Source organism: Penicillium expansum, assembly GCF_000769745.1.
Source record: "Penicillium expansum strain MD-8 chromosome Unknown contig190, whole genome shotgun sequence".
NCBI lineage: Eukaryota > Fungi > Ascomycota > Eurotiomycetes > Eurotiales > Aspergillaceae > Penicillium > Penicillium expansum.
In genome coordinates this window covers 554,167-574,577 of record NW_015971406.1, presented here as the reverse complement: position 1 = coordinate 574,577, position 20,411 = coordinate 554,167, and the positions used below count along the sequence as shown (strand labels likewise).

General features: G+C 47.5%; 5 protein-coding genes across 5 annotated transcripts; 3 read left to right on the top strand and 2 right to left on the bottom strand.

The window, feature by feature from the left end:
• Positions 1–2,722: 2,722 nt before the first annotated feature.
• Positions 2,723–4,019, top strand: PEX2_058470 (Cytochrome P450; the record flags this gene model as incomplete). The annotated part of the gene is made up of 4 exons (XM_016743120.1): positions 2,723–2,855; positions 2,918–2,985; positions 3,098–3,875; positions 3,928–4,019. The coding sequence occupies 4 exons, from the start codon at positions 2,723–2,725 to the stop codon at positions 4,017–4,019; spliced, it is 1,071 nt and encodes a 356-aa protein (XP_016595842.1).
• Positions 4,020–4,413: 394 nt separating this feature from the next.
• PEX2_058460 (uncharacterized protein) lies at positions 4,414–5,771 on the bottom strand (the record flags this gene model as incomplete). The annotated part of the gene is made up of 2 exons (XM_016743119.1): positions 4,414–5,675; positions 5,738–5,771. The coding sequence occupies 2 exons, from the start codon at positions 5,769–5,771 to the stop codon at positions 4,414–4,416; spliced, it is 1,296 nt and encodes a 431-aa protein (XP_016595841.1).
• A 367-nt stretch (positions 5,772–6,138) lies between these two features.
• PEX2_058440 (putative DNA mismatch repair protein (Mlh3)) lies at positions 6,139–9,098 on the top strand (the record flags this gene model as incomplete). Its single annotated transcript, XM_016743118.1, has 2 exons — positions 6,139–6,415; positions 6,679–9,098. 2 exons carry the CDS (start codon positions 6,139–6,141, stop codon positions 9,096–9,098), a joined length of 2,697 nt encoding a protein of 898 aa, XP_016595840.1.
• Positions 9,099–11,284: 2,186 nt separating this feature from the next.
• PEX2_058430 (SDR family NAD(P)-dependent oxidoreductase) lies at positions 11,285–12,121 on the top strand (the record flags this gene model as incomplete). Its single annotated transcript, XM_016743117.1, has 1 exon — positions 11,285–12,121. One exon carries the CDS (start codon positions 11,285–11,287, stop codon positions 12,119–12,121), a length of 837 nt encoding a protein of 278 aa, XP_016595839.1.
• Positions 12,122–12,906: 785 nt separating this feature from the next.
• PEX2_058420 (guanine nucleotide exchange factor) lies at positions 12,907–16,466 on the bottom strand (the record flags this gene model as incomplete). Its single annotated transcript, XM_016743116.1, has 2 exons — positions 12,907–15,891; positions 15,945–16,466. 2 exons carry the CDS (start codon positions 16,464–16,466, stop codon positions 12,907–12,909), a joined length of 3,507 nt encoding a protein of 1,168 aa, XP_016595838.1.
• Between the last annotated feature and the right edge of the window lie 3,945 nt (positions 16,467–20,411).

Genomic DNA, 20,411 nt, shown 5'->3' with positions numbered 1-20,411 from the left:
GAACACTGGAGAACGCTATGAGGCCTAATATCAAATGTCAGGGGTGAGTAGTGTGTTCTTCTCTTGATTGATGATGCTGTGTAGTAATGTGCAGCAGATTTGCAGCAATTATGGAAGAAGCCATCTTCGAGATATTGTTGAACAAAGCCCTTGGTCCGTGAATAATAGTTTCTTCAATACCTTGACCGAGTTTTACGTTTGGTTTTATCTTTTAATTTCTTTTAATTGTAGTATTGGCCCTTAGGGACTTTAAGAATACACTCGATTCCCTTTAGTATCCCTGGTATATAATAAAATACTCACCCGGGCATTCATGCTAAATTATAAGATGTAGTACAATGCACAAAATTTTGCAAACAGGTCCCAATTTAGATTAGAATAAGGGCTGAGATCCATGGCCATGAAAAAAAGATGAAACCGTCTATTGAGATAATTTTTATTTGTGTTTAGTAACCCTTAGTAAGGTCAAGCGCTACTCCTAGCTCGATTTCTGCCTCGACTAAGTCCGTTACGAGCCGTGATTATATGTCACTGAAACCTCGGTTGTCATGTTACTATTTTTCCCCCTTGGGGGCATGGGTTCTAGGATCGCTGTTTGACTTCCCAAGTTGTGAACACTCGTATGTCTAATGTCCGTTTGCGTTTCGCCCTGAGAGTTATCGAAGACCTTGCGGTTGGGAGGCAGGTGTAGATACGGGATCATGTTATAGTTGTCCGATTTTGTGCCAAGGAATATCTTTGTTAAGAGAGGTTTAAGCGCGGGAATGGATGCAGCAATGATAGCGAGGCTATCTTCGTGCCACCTGGATGAGGTTATCTGGGGTTTTCTGGACAATCACAAGGTGTTTCCCTAAACCCAGGTTCGTAGCAATGTGGGAGACAGCAGCGTATGCAACCAGACAATAATACCAGGGGAATCAAGTCAGTAAGATCGTCCAAGTCAGTCCATTACGAAAAGAAAAGAGTCCTTTACAATTGCTGCAATTGCAATGCCGTAATCCCAACCAAACACTCTTCGCATGTATACTCGCACATATAAGCGCATCAAAACGAGTATCAAAGGAACCATCGACATGGTCCACATCAAACCCTTTACCGTAGGAGCCTGGCTCTCTAGCGGTGGAGGTGCACCCCCGCTAGACGACATCCTGGGCTTCCAATGCTGCGCAGAATCGCAGTCCGGGGGATACCCGTAAATTTAAAGATTCAATTCTCCCAGACGTAAGGACGCCACAGTTGACTAGAACGAGCGCTTGGGAGTCAAGGGAAATTAAGCATTATCAACAGGATGTCATATTCTAAAACTGAAATGTAGACTAAGCACCCCAAGAACATAAAATATCACCGGGGCGAAGTCCGAAAATTGCATAATTGTTATATCTGGATCTAGAAAAGATCCAATCGATCGGTTTACGGGCTTCTCGATCTGAACAAGCCTCCTGTTGTGCACAGACTCGCTAACCATGGCAGTGGATCTGCCAGGTTGACAAAGACACCATTTTGCATGACCTTTCCTCGACGTTTCTCTAATTATCAAGGCAGACCCGCTGTGGAAAAGCCACTGGAATCCCTCGGCCGCTAGGGCGGTGCCGCTGTCCAAGATTGTTGTGGTCAAATTAGGAAATTGGGTTTATCGAAGAGCCATTCACGAACATCGACAGTCAACTACCGACTCCACATTCCGTCCACCCCCGTCAGAAGATGAGCGCTAAATCTCGCTTGGATATCGCTTGGATATACATTAAAACCTATCTATAACGATATATTATAGACACTAAAAAAATATCGTTATAAACAGGTAATCGTTAAATCAAGGTGCCATATACATAGATACATGAGCAATGCAAGCACCGGATTTTTATCGTCATAACCGGGTTATTGTTATATCCGGTATCGTTATAAATACATATGTACATATGCAGGTTTTACTGTAGTATCCATATCATTGGAGTATTGCCGACGCTTTTCCCCGCCGTTTACTTTGTTCTCCTGGCCCCCGCTCTCAAGCGAAATGCGGCAACGGGATTCCAAATCCAATGCACTGCCAATAGCCAGGATTTCGTGAGACCTGTAGCACTATTGACAGATGCAGCTTCTCAAGGCCCCTTAAAGACCCTAGGGCCCAGGGTTGTTAAGATCAAGGGGCACGCGATTTAGCCAACCTTCTCGACTGCACGTACCTTTGGGTGCGGATATAATCTACATTTGCCATGATGTTGGAGATGATCCATCTTCCTTCCAGCCTGTGGGTTCAGGCCCTGGCTACTCTGGGTCTGCTTGTTGTGACAAAGCTGGTTTCCGATGTGTTCTTTTCATGTCTGAGATCCATCCCTGGTCCGGTGTTAGCCAAGATCACTGATTTTTGGCGTGCGTCTCACGCATATGGTGGACGTATTGACCTTAAGAATGTTCAATTACACCGGAAATATGGCACAGCAGTACAGGTCGGGCCTAATTGTGTGAGCATATCAGATCCAAATCTGATTCGGACAATTTACTCCACTCGCAATCCATGGAAAAAGGTTGGATATATCGCCTCCTAGTCAATGTCGCCCTTTAGATGTGAGAATAGACCGTGCTGACCTCTTGTAATCATGTAAAGAGTGATATGTACCACCCCAATGATGTACTGCTTGAAGGTCACCGATTGTCGAATCTCTTCAACACCCAGGATGAAGATTGGCACGACCAGAATATCCGACCTATTCGAAGTCTTTGGACCATGACTAAGGTTCTGGAATACGAGCCCTTCATTGATGAAACAATAACGAAGTTTGTGGACAAGCTAGCGCTGAGATTCGTCGATGGTGATAACGCAGGAAAGGTTTGCCCGGCAGATGAATGGATTGGCTTCTGTGAGCATACTCTCAAGCACCCCCTGGCACTCTGTGCAGATCAAAGCTAACTCATCGCGTAGTCGCCTGGGATGTCACCGCTAACTACAGCTTTGGTCAGCACTATGGATTCATTGACCAGGAGAAGGATGTCGAAAATTTAATCATGGATTCCACTGCTGGCCTTAGATACTTCGCACCGGCAAGTACCATGATATCAACGATTTGGCGTGAATAATAGTGGTGACTGACACTTCCTCTAGGTTTCTCAAATTCCATGGATTGACAACATCCTTGACAAGAATCCCATCAAGCGGATCGGGCCCAAGCACACCTTGACAGGTGTCCTGTACACCTTTAAGGTCGTTGCCGAGTATCAAGCCCAGTTCGCTGAGAACAAAATGTCCGCCGGTACTGTCGACCACACGCTCGACAAATACGTGCAACTGAAAGAAACATACCCTGACATGGTAGACGACAACCAGATCGTCAAGTGGCTAATGCTGAGTATTCTTGCTGGAGGCGATACGAGCTCAGCTACCATTCGTGCTGCCGTTTACTACCTAGCCAAGTCACCTACTGCAATGATCAAACTCGCCGCCGAACTCAAAGCTGCCGGTATCTCTACTCCTGCTCCCTGGAAGGAGATCCGCGACTTGCAGTACTTGGATGCCGTCATTCGTGAAGCTCTACGCGTCAACCCTGGTGTTGCCATGATCTTGGAGCGCATCGTTCCAGAGGGCGGATTCACGCTTCCCGATGGACGATATCTCCCTGCAGGCACCAAGGCCGGAATCAACCCATTTGTCACAAATCGTGATTTCGGAGTGTTCGGAGACGATGCCGATGACTTCAATCCGGACCGCTGGCTGCAGGACAAGGATGAAAGCCCGGAAAATTTCGAGGTTCGCCTGCGTCGGATGAAAGACACTGTCGACTTATCTTTCGGTGGCGGAGGCCGAGTTTGCATGGGCCGGTATCTCGCTATATTAGAGATAAAAAAGCTGATTGCGTCGCTGTACAGCTCGTTCGATGTGAGTGGTTTATTGGCGTTTCTTGGCTTTCAGCTTCTTGGTGCTAATTTTCGATATAGATTCAACTGTGGACCCCAATCATGAATGGACGTACCAAAATGCCTGGTTCGTGTATCAGTACGATATGCCCATGGTCATCCGGCGCCGATGAAATGGTGTGTCCGTGGGCCAATTGGCCTTGCCATCTAGGGATGGGTGGACATCAACAAATACATCGAGGATATGCGCATGTACAAAGTAATCACCTGGAGCCGAATCTAGGGAAGGTCTAATGGATACACGAAAGGTCTAAGTTGCATGCAATATGGATTGAGTAGAAACGAATTTGTCCATACCGCATAGGGTATCAAAGTCCCAGCCCAGAAAACGCCACCAAACCATTAAGAATATCTAGGTCCTTGAAAGGTGACCTTGCATCAAGTCATTATGTAGTAAAGGATCGCTGTTACTTCGCTCAATCTTCCAAACTATCCATGCGTAACTTCATTCAAACATACCTGACCGTTCGTGACTGGTAAAGGTATGTGGGTACGTGCGATGCGGAATCATGCCTTTAGCGGCTCAGAGGGAAAGGCGTTTTCATCCTTAGCCGCCGCTTCATCCTCGTTTTTCTCAATTGGCTTTCCATCATTGCCCTCCTCGCCGGTGATTTCTCCCCAGCCCGAACTTCTTCGGCTCATGCGACCAGCCAAGGCTAATGGACTGCTAATGCCCCCGGCGACACTGGCGGCAGTGCTGTCATTTCGACTGTGCGAGTGAACACCGCTGCGGATACTGGTAGTATCGCCGCCAGCGGTTGGCTTAGTGGTGTACAAGCCGCCCCGCTCCACATTGGTGCTGGCTAGCGGAATTGCTCCGGATGCTGAGTAGACACTGATACGTTCAGCACTAGCAAGGCCAACAATACTTGGTCGGCTCAGTACCCCCGACGCATTGAACACAGAGGTATTTGATGCTTCGGTCGTATTTCCACTCAGAACACTCAGCGGCAGGCTCTCCCGACTGCCGCCGAAGACAGAAGATGGAGCCAATCCGCGTACAGATGCATTGGTGTCCAGGGAGTTGCGGCGACGGCGCTTAGATGAGCTCGCCAGAGTGAGAAGAGAGGCGTTATCCGTCAAGGCATTGTTTGCGGTTGCAGCGCTGTACGTCATCGCATGGCTCTGGGGCACCAGGTGCGAGGGGACTGCGGTAGCGGGTGAGGTTGAAGGAAATTGGTGGGAAAATTGAATCTGCTGGTTTGAGGAGCTCTGCGTCGAGCTACCATGGTGGTGTCCATTGTGGTTATTTTGCGCATTGTACAGTTGGGTCGAGGGTGCAGCCGAGTGAACAGTGGTCAGGGTAGTGGTCATCGATCGAATTGAAGGTGCAGGTGACGAGAAGGTGCTGCCCTCTCCTCCTCCATGTGTGCTAAATCCTTCAGTGCCAGTCGTCAATGTACCAGCCTTGGAATACGCCGCTTCGGATAATGCGGCGTCGCCGTTGGTCGAAATGGTTGGCGCGGCGGATTTTGCGCCTGTTCGGGGAGCCGGGTTTTCATAACCCGAACACAAAGATGGGTCACTCCTGGAGCGAGATTCTGCATCGTAATGATCATCTGTGTATGAGTCGGTCGGTGTCTGAGTCCCTGTGTCACGGTTGATGGTTCCAGAGAGTGGGTATGGGTTGTTTTCTTGATCGCTCTTCTTGCTCTTGGTACCCGTGTAGCGCTTATTGGACCATCGATTTGTAGTAGAGTCGGAGGAGCTCTTAAGGTTCGCTAGGCGTTTCACCCAGTTTGAGAATGGACGGCGACGTGCATTCCGGTCTGTTTTGTATGAATCCCTTAGCAGCGGTTCATAGGGGCCAACAGGCACAATCTGTACTTACCATGCACCCTAGCAGGACCATCAGCAGTAGCCATTCTAGCTTGAAGAGGCAGCCTAGTCACTATCCACTCTGGCTTGCGGAAAGTCAAAGGTAGGCAAGGGAGTAATGCCCTGGGGATTGAGCCGCGCCGAGGCAGATGGGGCAGCGGGCGGGGAGACTGTTTATCCGTACACGTCATGTGCCTGCCTCCATGTTGCCTCTTCACTTCTATTTGACTTACTGTCAACATTCTGGACGTTTTATTCCCTCATGGATCATTGATACATATTGGCCTCTAACAGCGAAAATGACATGTGATCATGATTGAAACGCGTATTTATAATCGTGCTCCCAAAATCCATTTTGGGATCTTTCTTGCATCTAGTGGCGCAATGCCCCGGTGAATACAAATAACTGCGTCAATGCCTCCTCCTCAGTCAAGAATACGAGCGCTACCTTCAGATGTGATTGCAAAGATCAAATCATCTACATCCATTGTGCATCTGACTGGTGTCATTTTGGAGCTAGTCAAAAATTCTTTGGATGCCAATGCACATACCGTCTTTGTCACTGTTGATTTCAAACGTGGTGGCTGTATAGTTGAAGACGATGGCGATGGAATTCCTCCGGTCGAGTTCGAAGCTGCAGGAGGGCTGGGCAAGCCTCACCGCATGTCTCCCAACCTTCTGATTGGAATGTGTGACTGACATATGCAATAGATACATCCAAATTCAACCTGAGTGGCTTGTATGGCCATCGGGGCTTGTTCTTGGCTTCCCTGGCCTCGCTGTCTCTGCTTACTGTGACTTCTTGTCACATTCGTCATGGGTGCACAAACTCAATCATACTCCATCATTCGACGCCTATGGCTCGGCTAACCCCTGCACCGCCACATCATGTGCTTCGCTCTGCCGGCCATGGCACCTCTGTGACTGTCAATGACCTTTTTGGGAACATGCCAGTTCGCGTTAAGAGTCGAGCTCTCACTCTTCAGCGGCCGGACGAGCTAGAACGAGAGTGGGACTATCTAAGGAACTCCCTGGTGTCTCTCCTTTTGGCCAATCCTCAATTCTCAAAACTAGTCTTCCTCGATGTAGAAAGAAACAAACGGATGTCCATTCGTCTCGGAACTGCATCCATCCCCGAGTCATGCATCGCTCATGTTCAGAGGGAGTTTGATCTCAAACGTATCGGGTCAATTCTCACACAATCTGGGCTTATCACACCCCAAGATCTCGATAATTGGCATGAAATCTCAGCATCAGTTTCTGGCCTCATAATTCAGGGAGCAATATCTCTCCAACCCAGTCCAACTCGGAAAATTCAGTTCATCTCTTTAGGGAAAGTACCCGTGCTGTCGCACAATAGCTCGAATGTTCTGTATAACGAAGTGAACCGGCTATTTGCTTCGTCGGATTTCAGTAATGCTGGAGCCATGTCTGGCAGAAGCTCTGTCACACATCCTGCATCTTTGGTGAATCAAATTGATGCCCCAAGTAATGCAAGCACTCGAAGCTGGGCAAAGCCCGTCAATAAGTGGCCAATGTTTTACATCCGCATTGACACAAACGCTATTATACAATTGGATGATGATGGATCTGAGCATCTCCCAGAATCTGCCAAATCTGTTCAACGCATAGTTGATGTGCTTGGGGCTATGGTCTATGAGTTTCTCAGGCAACACAATCTCCGTCCTCGTAACGGCAAGCAACAGACCTCATCATCAGACCAAACCCAGATCATCCGTTCCAAAGTCTCTAAAGCAGCTGGAAGTTCTCGTGGTCCCCTAAAACAAGGCCGGCCGGTTTCGAGCACCGAAGAGGCGTTTAGCGGTCATCTGAAAATCCCCTCATTCCCAAGAACCCAGTCTGTGAACTCTAGCCAAAGTTTCGCCAACTGGTCCAGGGTAAAAACAGCTAAGGACATCAAAGGACATTCTCCAACCCATCGACCGCCTCGGCGTTCTCATGCGGCTCCTGATATAATGCAGGGTGAGAGTTCCTTGCCGATCCTCCCTAAAAATAGGCCCACCCGCCGAGATGATGGCACAACTCTTCCAAATTCCCCGAATCAGAGTGTCTCTGATGGGGACAGGAACAGAACAGAGGATTTGCCTGGAGATTCGCCATCAGACAAGATGATCAACTGGATCGATCCACACACCAAGTTGGCCTATATGATCAACCCTCGAACGGGCCAAACAATGAACTCTCGGAAGTCATTAGCTACCCAGCGTTCTCCCACTGAATGTGTTGATACCTCGTCCAAGCATCCAACGCAAACTTTTTGGATGGAAAACCTGTTGGGAGCATGGGACAATCCTTCCTTCAGCCGAACAGAAACGCCAATACCAAATCTAGGCGCAGAATCCGCCGGTCAGCAGAATACAACTACTTCTTCGCACGACTGCTTTAAGGGTATTGGATCGCTTGATACAGCGCAGGTCGCCAAATATCGAGGCAAACTTCGACGTCGTGTGCTCGAGACTGCCGAAGTGATAGCACAAGTGGACAAAAAGTTCATATTAGCTAAAGTCCATACGGCCCCTGTCATTCTCAATTGTGTGGGACCATCGAACGATGTTCTGCTCTTGATTGATCAGCACGCAGCCGATGAGCGATGTCGAATTGAACTGTTGTTTAGAGAGATGTTCCTCTCTGCTGGGCAAGGTGAAAATTTGGAGTCGGGTCATCGAGTGCGGACTGTCCAAGTCGGTTCTTTGGCATTCGAAGTTTCTTCTACGGAGGGTGATCTCTTTCAAAAATATACGGGTCTCTTCTCAGACTGGGGTATTGAGTATGTGACACAAGGCCAGACCAAATCCACCGTTTTGATCACCGTGCATACTCTTCCTATCTTAATAGCCGAACGCTGTCGGCTCGAGCCTCATGTGTTGACTGACTTGATGAGGCGCGAGATCTGGTCAAGTGAGGAAGATGGCAGGAAGCCGTTTCAGTTGAAGAAAACATTTGAAACGCAAGATGCCGACCAGGATCTCGACCTGTCAGACAACGATAATGTGGCACACAAAGAAACCTCGACATCATACGCCTCACGCTCATGGGTTCAAAAGATGAATGGATGCCCTCAAGGCATCGTAGACCTTCTCAACTCCCGCGCTTGCCGAACTTCCATCATGTTCAATGACCCGCTGAACATCGAAGAGTGCCAGGCCTTAGTCTCCAGACTGGCCCGTTGTGCCTTCCCGTTTCAATGCGCCCATGGCCGCCCTTCAATGATCCCTATACTTGATTTACGATACCTCTCTGAGACTGCTGTTTCACTACCGCTAGACTTGGATACCAGAGCATCTACCTATGATTATTACGACGGCATGAGTTTAGATTTCGTGGAGGCGTTCAAAACACGTTATGTAACATAAGTTGGTTTAGCTCCAAGGTGCTCATATAGGAAGTTTGGGAATTTCGGTAATGAGAAGGGAAATGTGTACATTAGGTGATAAATCAATCAAGTGTTGCCAAACATTCAAACCCGCATCTAAGCCAACTTGTGTTTGGCAGTCATTCCGTGCATTCTCGAGTTCTTTTTGGGGGGTTCGTAGACTGCAGGCTAACAAGACACGGACTCGGCGACATCGGGATGATTCTCCGCCTGTTTCGGCCTAACATTCTTACAATATAGGTCCAGGCTCTAGAATCAATTGACATGAAGCCCCTCGTCCATACTGGCCTCCGACATGAGTGCTCAAACCGGGTTTGTAGGTTTCACCCGTCTTGACAGGTCACATTTCCCCTCCACCTCAAATTGACAAACAGGATACCACCTTATCTTTTCAATACATCATAAAACAAACTGTCATTGAAATAAACAGGTTCTTGGGTGTTTCTTTCAAGCCTATATGTGATATGGTGATATTTAGCGAGGTGCAGCTCGACACTTTGCATACTACGAAGTACTCTGCACTCCGTAAGCCTGATGGATTTCATATTCTTGCATAAAACCACCTCAACCAGATAGATCGTGCAGGGAGGTCGACAAATTTCAAATTGTCCTGGGCTTGCATGGGTTTGGCGCTTACAGAGTGTAGGCAGTCGCATTATTCAAATACCTCAATGGCAGCAATCTCTCGGCTGAAAGATACAATTGAGGGGCTCTCTTGTATTCAAGATTGAGCTTCTTGGGGTATATCCCTTGCATGAATAAGTATCGTCGATTGTGAAGAAAATCCTCCGTAGAGTTCCAAGGCTGGCGGAGGGGTTCATGCAAGGATCAGCTAGCCACTGAGAAAAGTGGTAATAAAAATGACATTGCGACTGTGACTGGCTTACACAGTCTTAAACAGCATTGTACTATGGTATGGTACGAATATAATCGAGTTATAAAACACAATACAAAGCTAGATACACACGTATGTATGGCCTAGTATAGCAACCTTCGAATTGGACTCGGGCACTTTGTGAATCGTATAAAATCACATTTTGTTTTAGAACTCTCGAACTTTGATTGGGTAGGTCACTTGTCAAGAACTCATAGTCAAACCCCTCTTTTGGGGTGCACTTATTCCAACAATATTATCCCCTTTACTTGTTTTACCCTTGGTGTCTGGCAATAGCCTTTGGGCATGGTGGTAGAGCAACAGTGAATAAGATATACGGGAATAAGATCTACGGGCTCGAACTAGAATGTTGCGGTATTTTAGTCTTCTCTTTCTTATGAACAATCGCACACTGCATATCTTTCATCAATCCCAATCTAAGAAAGTTCTACTAGAGCTATTATTACGTTTACTGCCCAGGTGTCACTAGGGCTCATGATTGTGACTGTATGTTTAAACATTCCGATTTTTCAAAACAATGAACCTTATAGAACAACCTCAGCTCGGACTTCCAGTGGGACAAAGTCAATATTCCGAAAGGACGATGAATCGGCAAGGATCAACCGCGTGGTAGAGAAATCATGACGACTTTGAATGAACAGCTATTCATGCTTTCTACCATTTTGGTGATACCCCAAGGCAATGGATTATTGTACGTCTGTCTCTGGATATAGGTCCACAGGGAAGCTAATTAGGTGGCACAAAATTCAGCCCTAACACAACGATTTCAAGGGTTGATGACTATCTCATCATCGCAGTGGGTTTGGTTCTTGTGTAGTATTTCCCTCCACTAAACCTTCTATTGATAGAAAGATGCAAATACCAGAATGTTGTATTCCTAAATCACAAAGGTGAGCAAATTATCTATCAAAAAAACATCAATACAAAAAGACTATAAAAGACGCCACAAGGCCGCATAAGCCGCTGACTATCCTTGTATCAACATCAATATGAACTCTACTCATTTGATCTAGAATTCTTAACTCACAAGGCTTCTGTACTCTTAGCAAGCATTGCTGTATCCCCTCCTTATTGTCCCTCCAATGGAATTCTCAGTCTATAAATCTCAGCCCTAAACTCGGGGTGTACATGATTTAGCCGGAATTAGAATCGTCTTAATCCATACGAAACATATTAAATCGAGCATAAAAGGGTGTCTATAGTTATAGAATTAGTCCAGAACCAACAGCACAAAGAACCAATTCCATCATCTACAATAATCCCAATCAAAAATGTGTCCCAAAACCCCCCACGGCGACTGTCCTCAAGAGGAAACAGCCTGCCATATACTCCCCTCAATCACCAGCAAGCGCGTCCTGATAACAGGCTGCGCCTCCGGAATCGGCAAAGCAACCGCCGAAGTCTTCGCCGCACACGGCGTGCACATGGTGATATGTGACATACAAGACGACATCGGCCAAAGCGTGGCGTCTGAAATCTCCGCTCAAAACCCCAACTCCAAAATCAAGTACCAAAACCTCGACGTAACAGTCGGATCCGAGTGCAATGCCGTCGTGGAAGCTGCAGTCCGGTTCCTCGGTGGACTAGACAGTTTAGTCCATGCAGCGGGCCACATCCACCAAGATGCAGCAGAAACCATCGCCGAGAGCGAGCTGGACCACATGCTGGATGTTAATATCAAAGGAACGATCTTCATGAACCAGGCCGTCTTTCCCTATCTCAAGACTCGGGGCGGCACGATCCTGAACTTCGGCTCTGATCTTGCGTCCGAGCCGCTGCCGCTTCTGGCTCACTATGCTGCTTCGAAGGGTGCCGTGCAGAGCTTTACGAGGGCTGTTGCGCGTGAATGGGGCAAGTATGGGATTCGTGTTAATGCGGTTCTACCGGCTGTTTGGACACCCATGATTGATGGCTATCGTGAGAATCTTGAGGCGGAGAGTGTTGTCGGTCATGATGTTTTCATGAATGATCGGGTTTGTCTTGGGGAGAAGTTTGGGGATGTGGAGATTGACTTGGTTCCTGTTCTTGCGTTTTTGGTTTCGGATGCTTCGCGCTGGATCACGGGTCAGTTGGTGCCTGTTAATGGTGGACTTTCGCTGGTACGTTAGCCTTTCGCTGGTGTGTGAGGTTTTATCTAAGAATCATTGGGGTAGGATTCGGTTGGTTTTTGATATGCAGATATCAGTATTCGGGCAGAAGTATCAAAGCAAAATCCGGGGCAAGGCATCAATCACAGCTTAGGTTCTTTAATGCGTATCTCACTTGGGTGAAAACCCACATATTGATATTATAGGCAGGTACAGAGTTACGGTTACGATTGTCAGAGAAGAAACGGTTAAGATTAAAGCGTATTTTGCATTCCAGGCAGCTTTTAAGAGATGCTCCTGTACAGAGGCCGTGAGGCAAAAATATTGTCTAGAGGGTATCCGATGTAGGAAACGCCCAGTGGACAGATAACAATCCTTTTTCCAGTGCACCTGTCCTTGTTTCCCCATTCCCAGCCGAAATAAGAACAGACCAGACAAGGAAGAAATTAAACAAATCACATAAACAGAGCAAGGCCTTTGGTAAACTCCATGTGGGTAGTCCCGGGCCCCGTTCCATACATAGACGCTTTTCAAATGCTACATTTCTCGAAAGAGAAATTGCAAAACACAAAACACAAAATACCGCCCAAGAATAAAAACAAGTAAATAGGTAAAGGAAGAATGATGGGATATTCACAGATAGCAATAAAAAGTGTTCGAGAAAGATGATGCGAGTATGCATAGTAGAACAACGAATGGTGAGGATGATGCCGATTAGAACAACAGTAAGTCGGGAATAAGAAGAGGTCATCAGTCATTAGGTTGCGAAGGATGGTATAGGTGATGATGTGGTAGGGAGTGATTTATCAGTGTGTCGTGACGGATTTCGCCTTGGACTGGGTGGTCCATGAGAGGAAGTCAAACTTGTCCTTAGCATTGTCGAGCATAGAAGGAACCGACTCGGACTGGGAGGTCTGGGACTGAAGGGTAGTTCCGCTACGGGACGGTTCTTTGGGCTCAAGAACTAGAGAGCGGCGGTAGAAGTTCTGTGCGATTGTTTCGCCATTTGAGCGCACGCGCACGAACTCATTTTGCATCCAGGCCTGTAGCTCCGGAACTTCGGTTAAACGGTAGGGAATCTGGAACCTTTGGAGTTCACTGATGATACGAGCTGTCTTCATGTGCTTGTCGAAGTTGATGACCGCCATTTCACTGTCATCGGTGCAGAGGGTACGGAGAGATTGGTTGCCGTGGTCGACAAAAGTGAGGTCAGTGAGGTAGGTACCGACGAATGGGAGGCACGGTGGAACGTGGTTCTGAAGGCGCTGGCGGAGGACTGCGTAGTTGCGAGAAACATCCACGATGCCGCGGAGCTGCTCAAGGGCAGTCTTAGTCTTTTGCGACACGATGTCCCAGGTCTTCTTTAGCCGAGAGATCGTAGACGAGTTCAATGAGCAGATAATTGCCATGAGGGAGTCATAGTTGTTCAACTCTAGACATTTGGTCGCAATCTTAACCCAGTGCTTGATCGTAGCGGCACGCTTCTTGGGCTCCTCGAGGTAAAGAATGGAGTCAGAAACGAGGTTGGCAAGATCAGTCGACAGAGTTGACATGGCGCGAACATTCACAGCCAACGATCCTGTCTTTTTGGTCCATTCCGTGTCCAGGAGTTCCTCAGGAAGAATCGAGCAGAAAATACGCGACTCTTTGATGGTGAGCTGACGGGCAAGCTCAAGTGGGTCGAAGTCGAGAATTGTTATTGAGGCTTCGCCGTTCTTCCATTGCTTGAGCAAGTTGTGCTCCTTCTTGCCAAGGACTGCAGGAGGTAGGGGGGTATCTGGGTGAACGTATTGGGCAATGGAAGTATTGGTCTTGCCCATGGAAGAAACTAAGCGAGGGACAAGAGGGCCGCCGACTGCGGACACCTTGCTAGCCAATTCAAGCAACCGCTTACCAGCGGTGGGGAGATCGACGATAAGTCGTGTGCTTGCGAAGTTGACAATGAAATCTAGGGCCGTGTTGTCACGATCGTGGCGCCAGTGGGACTCAAGCCAGCCCTTAAAGATGTTGTATACGCGGAGACGGACGGGTCCGGCGGCGTGGGGTGTGTCACCAATGTACTCGAAGCGTTCAGCGAGGGCCTCGGCAAACTCGAGAGGCGAGGCAAAGAGGCGGAAGGTGAGGTAGAAGGTTGAGACAAACATAGCATCGGGGGTGGATTGGTGAGCAGTCAGCTTCTCAATAAGAGCACGGAGACTGCCACCCATCACCGACCCTTCCTTGTAGATCAGTTCGTGTGCGTAAGTCTTTTCCAGGATGTTGGCCTCGGTCTCCTCGTTTTCCTCGGCAAGGGTCGAGTAGCTCATACTTTCCTTCAGTGAGTGAACCGTGAAGCTCCCCTGCAAGCTACCTCCAATATCAGGTGAGGTAGCCCGAGTCGAGGTTTGCGAGACACCACTCATTTCGGAGTCACGTGCGTGGCTGTTATATGTGAAGCTGCTACCATTGCTTGTAACTCCACGGCCAAATGATTCGCCGAATTCAGACTTGGGATGACTTTCACGGTAGCTGTCGGTGGAGGAGAAGGAAGAGATGTTCTCGAGATGAGTGGGGAGGATGGCAGAATTGGGTAGAGAGGAAAGTGCGCTAACGTTGGCGGGAGAATTTGTGAGATGGGACTGGAAGGATGAAGGTGTTGTAGCGTCGGTGAGAGCAGGTGTTGGGGGAGAGTATGTGGCGCTAGGAATCTGAAGAGGGGGTGGGGGAAGGCGGAGTGACAGCTTTCGCTCCTGTTCTACAGGAGTCTCGGATTCATCTTGAGGAGAGGCAACGCCAGAAAAGCCCTGTCCCATCTGTTCGGACTCTTCAGGGTCAAGCTCGAGATCACCAATTTGCTCAAGCACTAGGCGAGCCTTCGCCAAACAGTTTCCAGCTGCTCGCACACAGTCAGTTGCAGCTTCCACAAGGCGTTTCCCTTGGTCTGGCATGAAGACAAGATCATCATCTGGGAGGTGTGCGGGGCGGAACACGTCGCGTGCAGCGTGAACAAGCTCGGAGAGTCTCTCACACATTGACTCTCTCGCCTGTTCGAGGAACACGCTACGATGTGTATCATGCTCGCACACTAACTCAACGACATTCAGTAATTGCCCACACGACTGGACAGCCTGCCGGGTAGTGACAACTAACTCCGTCGAGGAGCGGGACTGCATGTGCAACCCGATGAACGAGCCAAGCACGCCGAGGAAGGCATCATATGTCGTTCCTAGGCGTTCGGATGCCAGATTCTGAGCACTGATAGCAGTAGAAGGACCAGACACCGACATGCGGTGGGATATAGAAACCCGTTTCGTAGCGACAGAGACCGGTCTGTTATCAACCACCTCAGTGCGCATCGATGACCGACTCATATCCATGCGGCTATGGCTCATCTGCCGCGACTCCATTCGCGATTCCATTCGGGATTCCAGCATTCGTGACTCTGATCGATCAGGCCCCTCGTTCTCGCCCAAATTGAAATTCTCGGATGCCGGAGTCGGCGGCAGGCTGTACTGGCCTAGGCTCTCGCCGGGTCCATCCATCTCAGCGATAGTCCTGCTCAGGCCAACCTCCTCATTCCAGACGTCGAGGAATCGAACTCCTCGCGTCACAATCTTGAAAGCCTTGAGGAGCATCTCATCCAAAATTGCCTCGACCTCATCTTCCGACGGGACGCCATTGGCAACTTCCTGGAACTTCTTCGCAGTTTTCACCAGCGAAGACAGGTCAGATAGCAAAGCCTTCCGAATTCTACGCAGTCCATCGAATCTCCTTACCAGGGGTGATTCTCGGGTAAGACATTCTGATTTTTCCTGCAGAAATTATAAGCCTTGTGATGTCTTCTCGGTTCTAAATTGGTACTTACCAGTAGAAACCGAACGCCAGCGATAGGGCCTCTCATCAAGTCTTGGTTTCCAAAATCTTTTAGTGATGACCCGCATCCTCCTCGAATGATATCCCAGAAATCAGTCAAGGCCTTCAACAAAGGACGCATAGCCGGTTGGTCGTATGCTTCGCAGTAATTCGTGGGCAACCAGCCTCGATTCCCAGAATCTAATAATGTACCATCGGCCCAGCCATTGGTGTGAACGGAGTGTACCAAAATGATGTCTCCCTGGTCCAGAGGGAGTGTAACGGTCGACGGAGAGACATTGCCAGCCGGGTGGAAAGGGTAGAAGGCTCGCAGATAGTTGTGAAAGACAGGCCTCGGGGTCTCCAATTGTTCCATGTTTGTGTCCTGGGTATCGTGTGGTGTTAACGGAGGGGTCATCTCTGATGAACCCCAGGGGGAATAGAATCGATTCTGTATAGATTTGGTGTCGTTGGTCGACTCGGATAAATTCGAATTGGATTTCGAGATCTTTAACGGGGGGATGTGTGGCTTCATTGATTCGATATCTTGTCGGTGCCGTAATTGAATAATTCCTTCTCCAAGCCGCTGAGGTCACTGACCGATGGCGTTTATTCGATAGTTGCAATGGACATCGTTCAATGAATCCAACAGAAAAGAAAGACAGGTATCGAAGGCAAGTGGCGTTGGATAATCAAGGATGGAGGGGAGCAATCGGATCGTCAGAGGCTGGGGTTGATCCTACACAATCTAGGTCAATTGGCGCTCAAGGATAGTATAGTGTATAGGGATCGAATGTTTGGAATGCGCCCAAGGAGGTTGAGGGTTTGGAATGCCAGGAGAGGGGAAGGATTTAGAAACTTTGGACATACAAACACAGAAAACAATATTAACAAGTAATCGAAAAAAAGACTATAAACAGATCCAAACAGACTTCCTTTCAAGGAGTCCGGAATATTCCAAGTCCCTATATCAAGGGATGAACGAGATCAATGGATAAATAATGCAAATGCAAATGCCTATAAGGGAGATGAGGCAGGTGCTATTTGACCGCAGCAAGGTGTAAACTGTAATTGCAAATCGAGAGTGATTCCCAATTAAGGTAACGCAAGGGCGAAAGGGATATAAGGGAAAGAATGCAATGGCTAAGTATAGCAAAGTATCGCAACGTATAGCTATTGCCACCGGCAGCAATACAAAATAGAAAGTGAAGAGCTTTGAAGCAAAAGGGGAGAAAGTGGAAAAAGAGGGAATTAAGTGGACTAATAGCTCTGGACGTTCAAAGGGCCTTGAATCTTCTGGGACTCGATCGGGACGATCCACGCTCCACCTGGTAATGGGCCCGTATGGAGATGTAATTGTATGATGATATAATGTGACGGGTATCATACCATAAGTACGTACTCCATACTACCTTAGTACGTACTATGTACTTCGGACTAGTATTTCTAATTCTTTAATTTTGGGGTTTTTTTCACTTTGGGTTTTTTTCTTTTTTCTTTTTTATTTATTTTCGGATTTTATACATTTCAACTCTTAAATCTTTGTCTTAATATTGTCCTAATATTATGGTTAACTCTCTTTCTATCTTCTACTCCGTACTTGTTCAAGTAAAATCAAAGATTGAGATCTCCCAAAAAAGAAAAGAAAAGAAAAGAAAAGAAAAGAAAAGAAAAGAAAAGAAAAGAAAAGAAAAGAAAGCAGAAATAAAAATAGAAAAACAGAAAGGATAAGGAAAATCAAGGAAAACCCTCCTGTCTCCGAGAATTTGGCCTGTCTACTCCGTACTTTAACAATGGACCTTCGGCACCTGCCACTGGTACTAACTCACAAAGTACCTTCTACATCGATAATCAGGGTAAAAGGTACATCTCTCACATGTAGCTTAGTACTATCCACCTTGCATCTGCCGAATTCCTTCCAGACTTGCCCAAACGCAATAAAATTCTCAATTTTAATTTGTTTAGAATTGAAAGCTACTCCCACCTAAGACCAATCATATCGCCACATCAAAATAAATCCTGTGGGGTTTTAAGTCAGCCCATGTCTTAATGCACTGACCGTGTGCTAGAGCCTGCAGGGGGACTCGATCAATCATTAAAAGTGAGCGAACACCTATTTTGCCTGTCAATATCTATCCGGGATGGGATCGACAGCGCAGCGACCCCCAAAGTGACAGCGGCCAAAAGTCTTTTTTTATTCTGACCGTTATGGTTTATTTTTCAATGCAAATATAGTACTCCGTACTCCGTACATATCCCTCGGTAATCCGTACTCACATAAAAAATTATATCAAATAATCCCTGCTAACCCCCTTGTCCAGGCCCGGTCGCCATTGACATCCGGACCAACCTGTATGTACGGAGTACCATACTGAGATCCCCCTCCATCTTGTCTTTTCCCCCTCCCGCGTGGGGCGATAATCATGAGGAACAGGTTCGCAATTGGCAGACAGGATCCACAAACGCCAGCGATTGCGAGTTGCGAAAAAGTCGAACACTGTCGCAAAGCTACCCGATGCTTACATACCCTGTATAGTGAGGCATACTTAATCCTAGTTAGATCCAAACTACGTGACGCGACGGGGAAATTATGCAGACCCGCTCTTGTCTAAGACCTGGAATAATAATAGACGTGAGGGGAGATACGGGAGTGCCTTGTCAGATGAAAATTTTTTATGTACTTTTGTTGACTTACAATTAGAATTGTACATTGCCCCTCGACTTAAAGTGAACTTCATAATATTTTTTTAGTGCATACATTAATCCATACTCCGTACGTAGTAATGTTTAATCAACAAGTTCTCTTTCTCTTGAAACAATTGGGCAAACGTATTCAATCATGGATCAAGGGCGAAAGTCCTAAAATTGAATCATCATAATATACTCCGTACGCCGTAGAGGCGATTTCGCTCATATCCCACGGTCTAGCCTTGGAGTAATTGGAGAAAGACACTAAGTATCGAACTTGTACTACACATGACAATGACAATATCCATACTCTGTAGGTCATTATCCTATTCCCCATCACAGCTCGCACGTCCTCCCGCAGCTCGACCAACAGTTTCGCAGAGCTACGTAAACTCGGTGATTCTGCAGTCGCCAGTCGACATTGCAATGTACAAAACGCATACTTATCTCTCCTAAGCATGCATTGGTTGGCCATCACATGTTCTGGAATCTTTGCCTCCTTAAGGAAGCATCAAAACTGCTAGTACCTGATAACTAATATTTGACTAATGTATGTCAGCCGAAGCTATCAAGCCAACCCAGCCAACTAGAGCCATTGAACGGTGTTGGCAGAACACAAACAAAAGAAATGCTCCGAAGTCGCCCTCGTGGAGTCCAATCGATGGCTAGCATGTTAGGGCGATGCAAGCCCCCTCAATATCATCACATCAGGGGCAATTGCAAAATGCGATCTGCGGGCCATACCTTCAATGGGTGGAATGTCCGTGCCGGAGTCGGGTTCGAACCATGGTAGGGGTGTCTATGATGGAGACGATACGATCTGCTTTTTACGGTCGCGTACGGTGTACGGAGTACGGAGTATATACGGAGTAGATCCCGTAGTATATTGAAATAACTCAATTTTAAGGTCTGTTTGGTTATAGTCAAGTTTTGAATTTATTGTCTCTCTTACTCTCTAAAGGAAAAAGAATACCGGAAATAAAAGTCGCACAATAAAAACTCATAGTGTGATACATTTGACGGGTCAGCCCGCGCGGGTCTCAGAGTAAACTGTTTGCTTGTCTCATCGCACATCGATATTACATACAGCACAAACCAACTAGTTCCCCCTACTCCGTACTCCGTACATATGTATGTAGTTCATTAGCTTAACTTGCCGTTCCGCTATTCGCTTAGCTTTCCATGTTTTCGTCAGCGAGCTGCATAGCACACGAGCACATCACGTTCCGGCAGACTCGTGTCCAAGTAGTGGGGCATGCACGCTTGTTCTCCCAAAGGAATTTATACAGGTATAGCCATTGTGCTGCAGGACCCGTCTGGTTAACAAGAGATCATCGGGGAAGCATCGTATCATCACATCTAGTCTCATCCACGGAGTAGTTCAACATGTTCCCCGAGGTTGAGAAGCCCGACCCGCATCCAGGCAACCATTTTAGGTAGGAGCTTTGCTAGGTCAAGGATTCGGGGCAGTCTGGATCAGCAATGGTTCCCTGTGATGAGACACATGATATGTCTCTGTGTTATGTCGGTCGTAATTTTGTTGACTTGGAGGATCATCCCTCGGGTGAGATTCCCACCTGAGGCTATCTCTCCGCGTGCGACATAGTCTGGTCTCCTCATACTCCCCATGTATAGGGGGTATGCTGAGCAAGACACTGATCTTTGGATCATGCATGCTGTACTGTATCTTAGTTAGCCTCGTGGGGGCAATTGCAGATGCAAGACTAAGGAAACGTGCAGAGATCTGAGTCGATGTCTTGCAATGCCAACGTTGGTATCCGAGAGTTAGTAG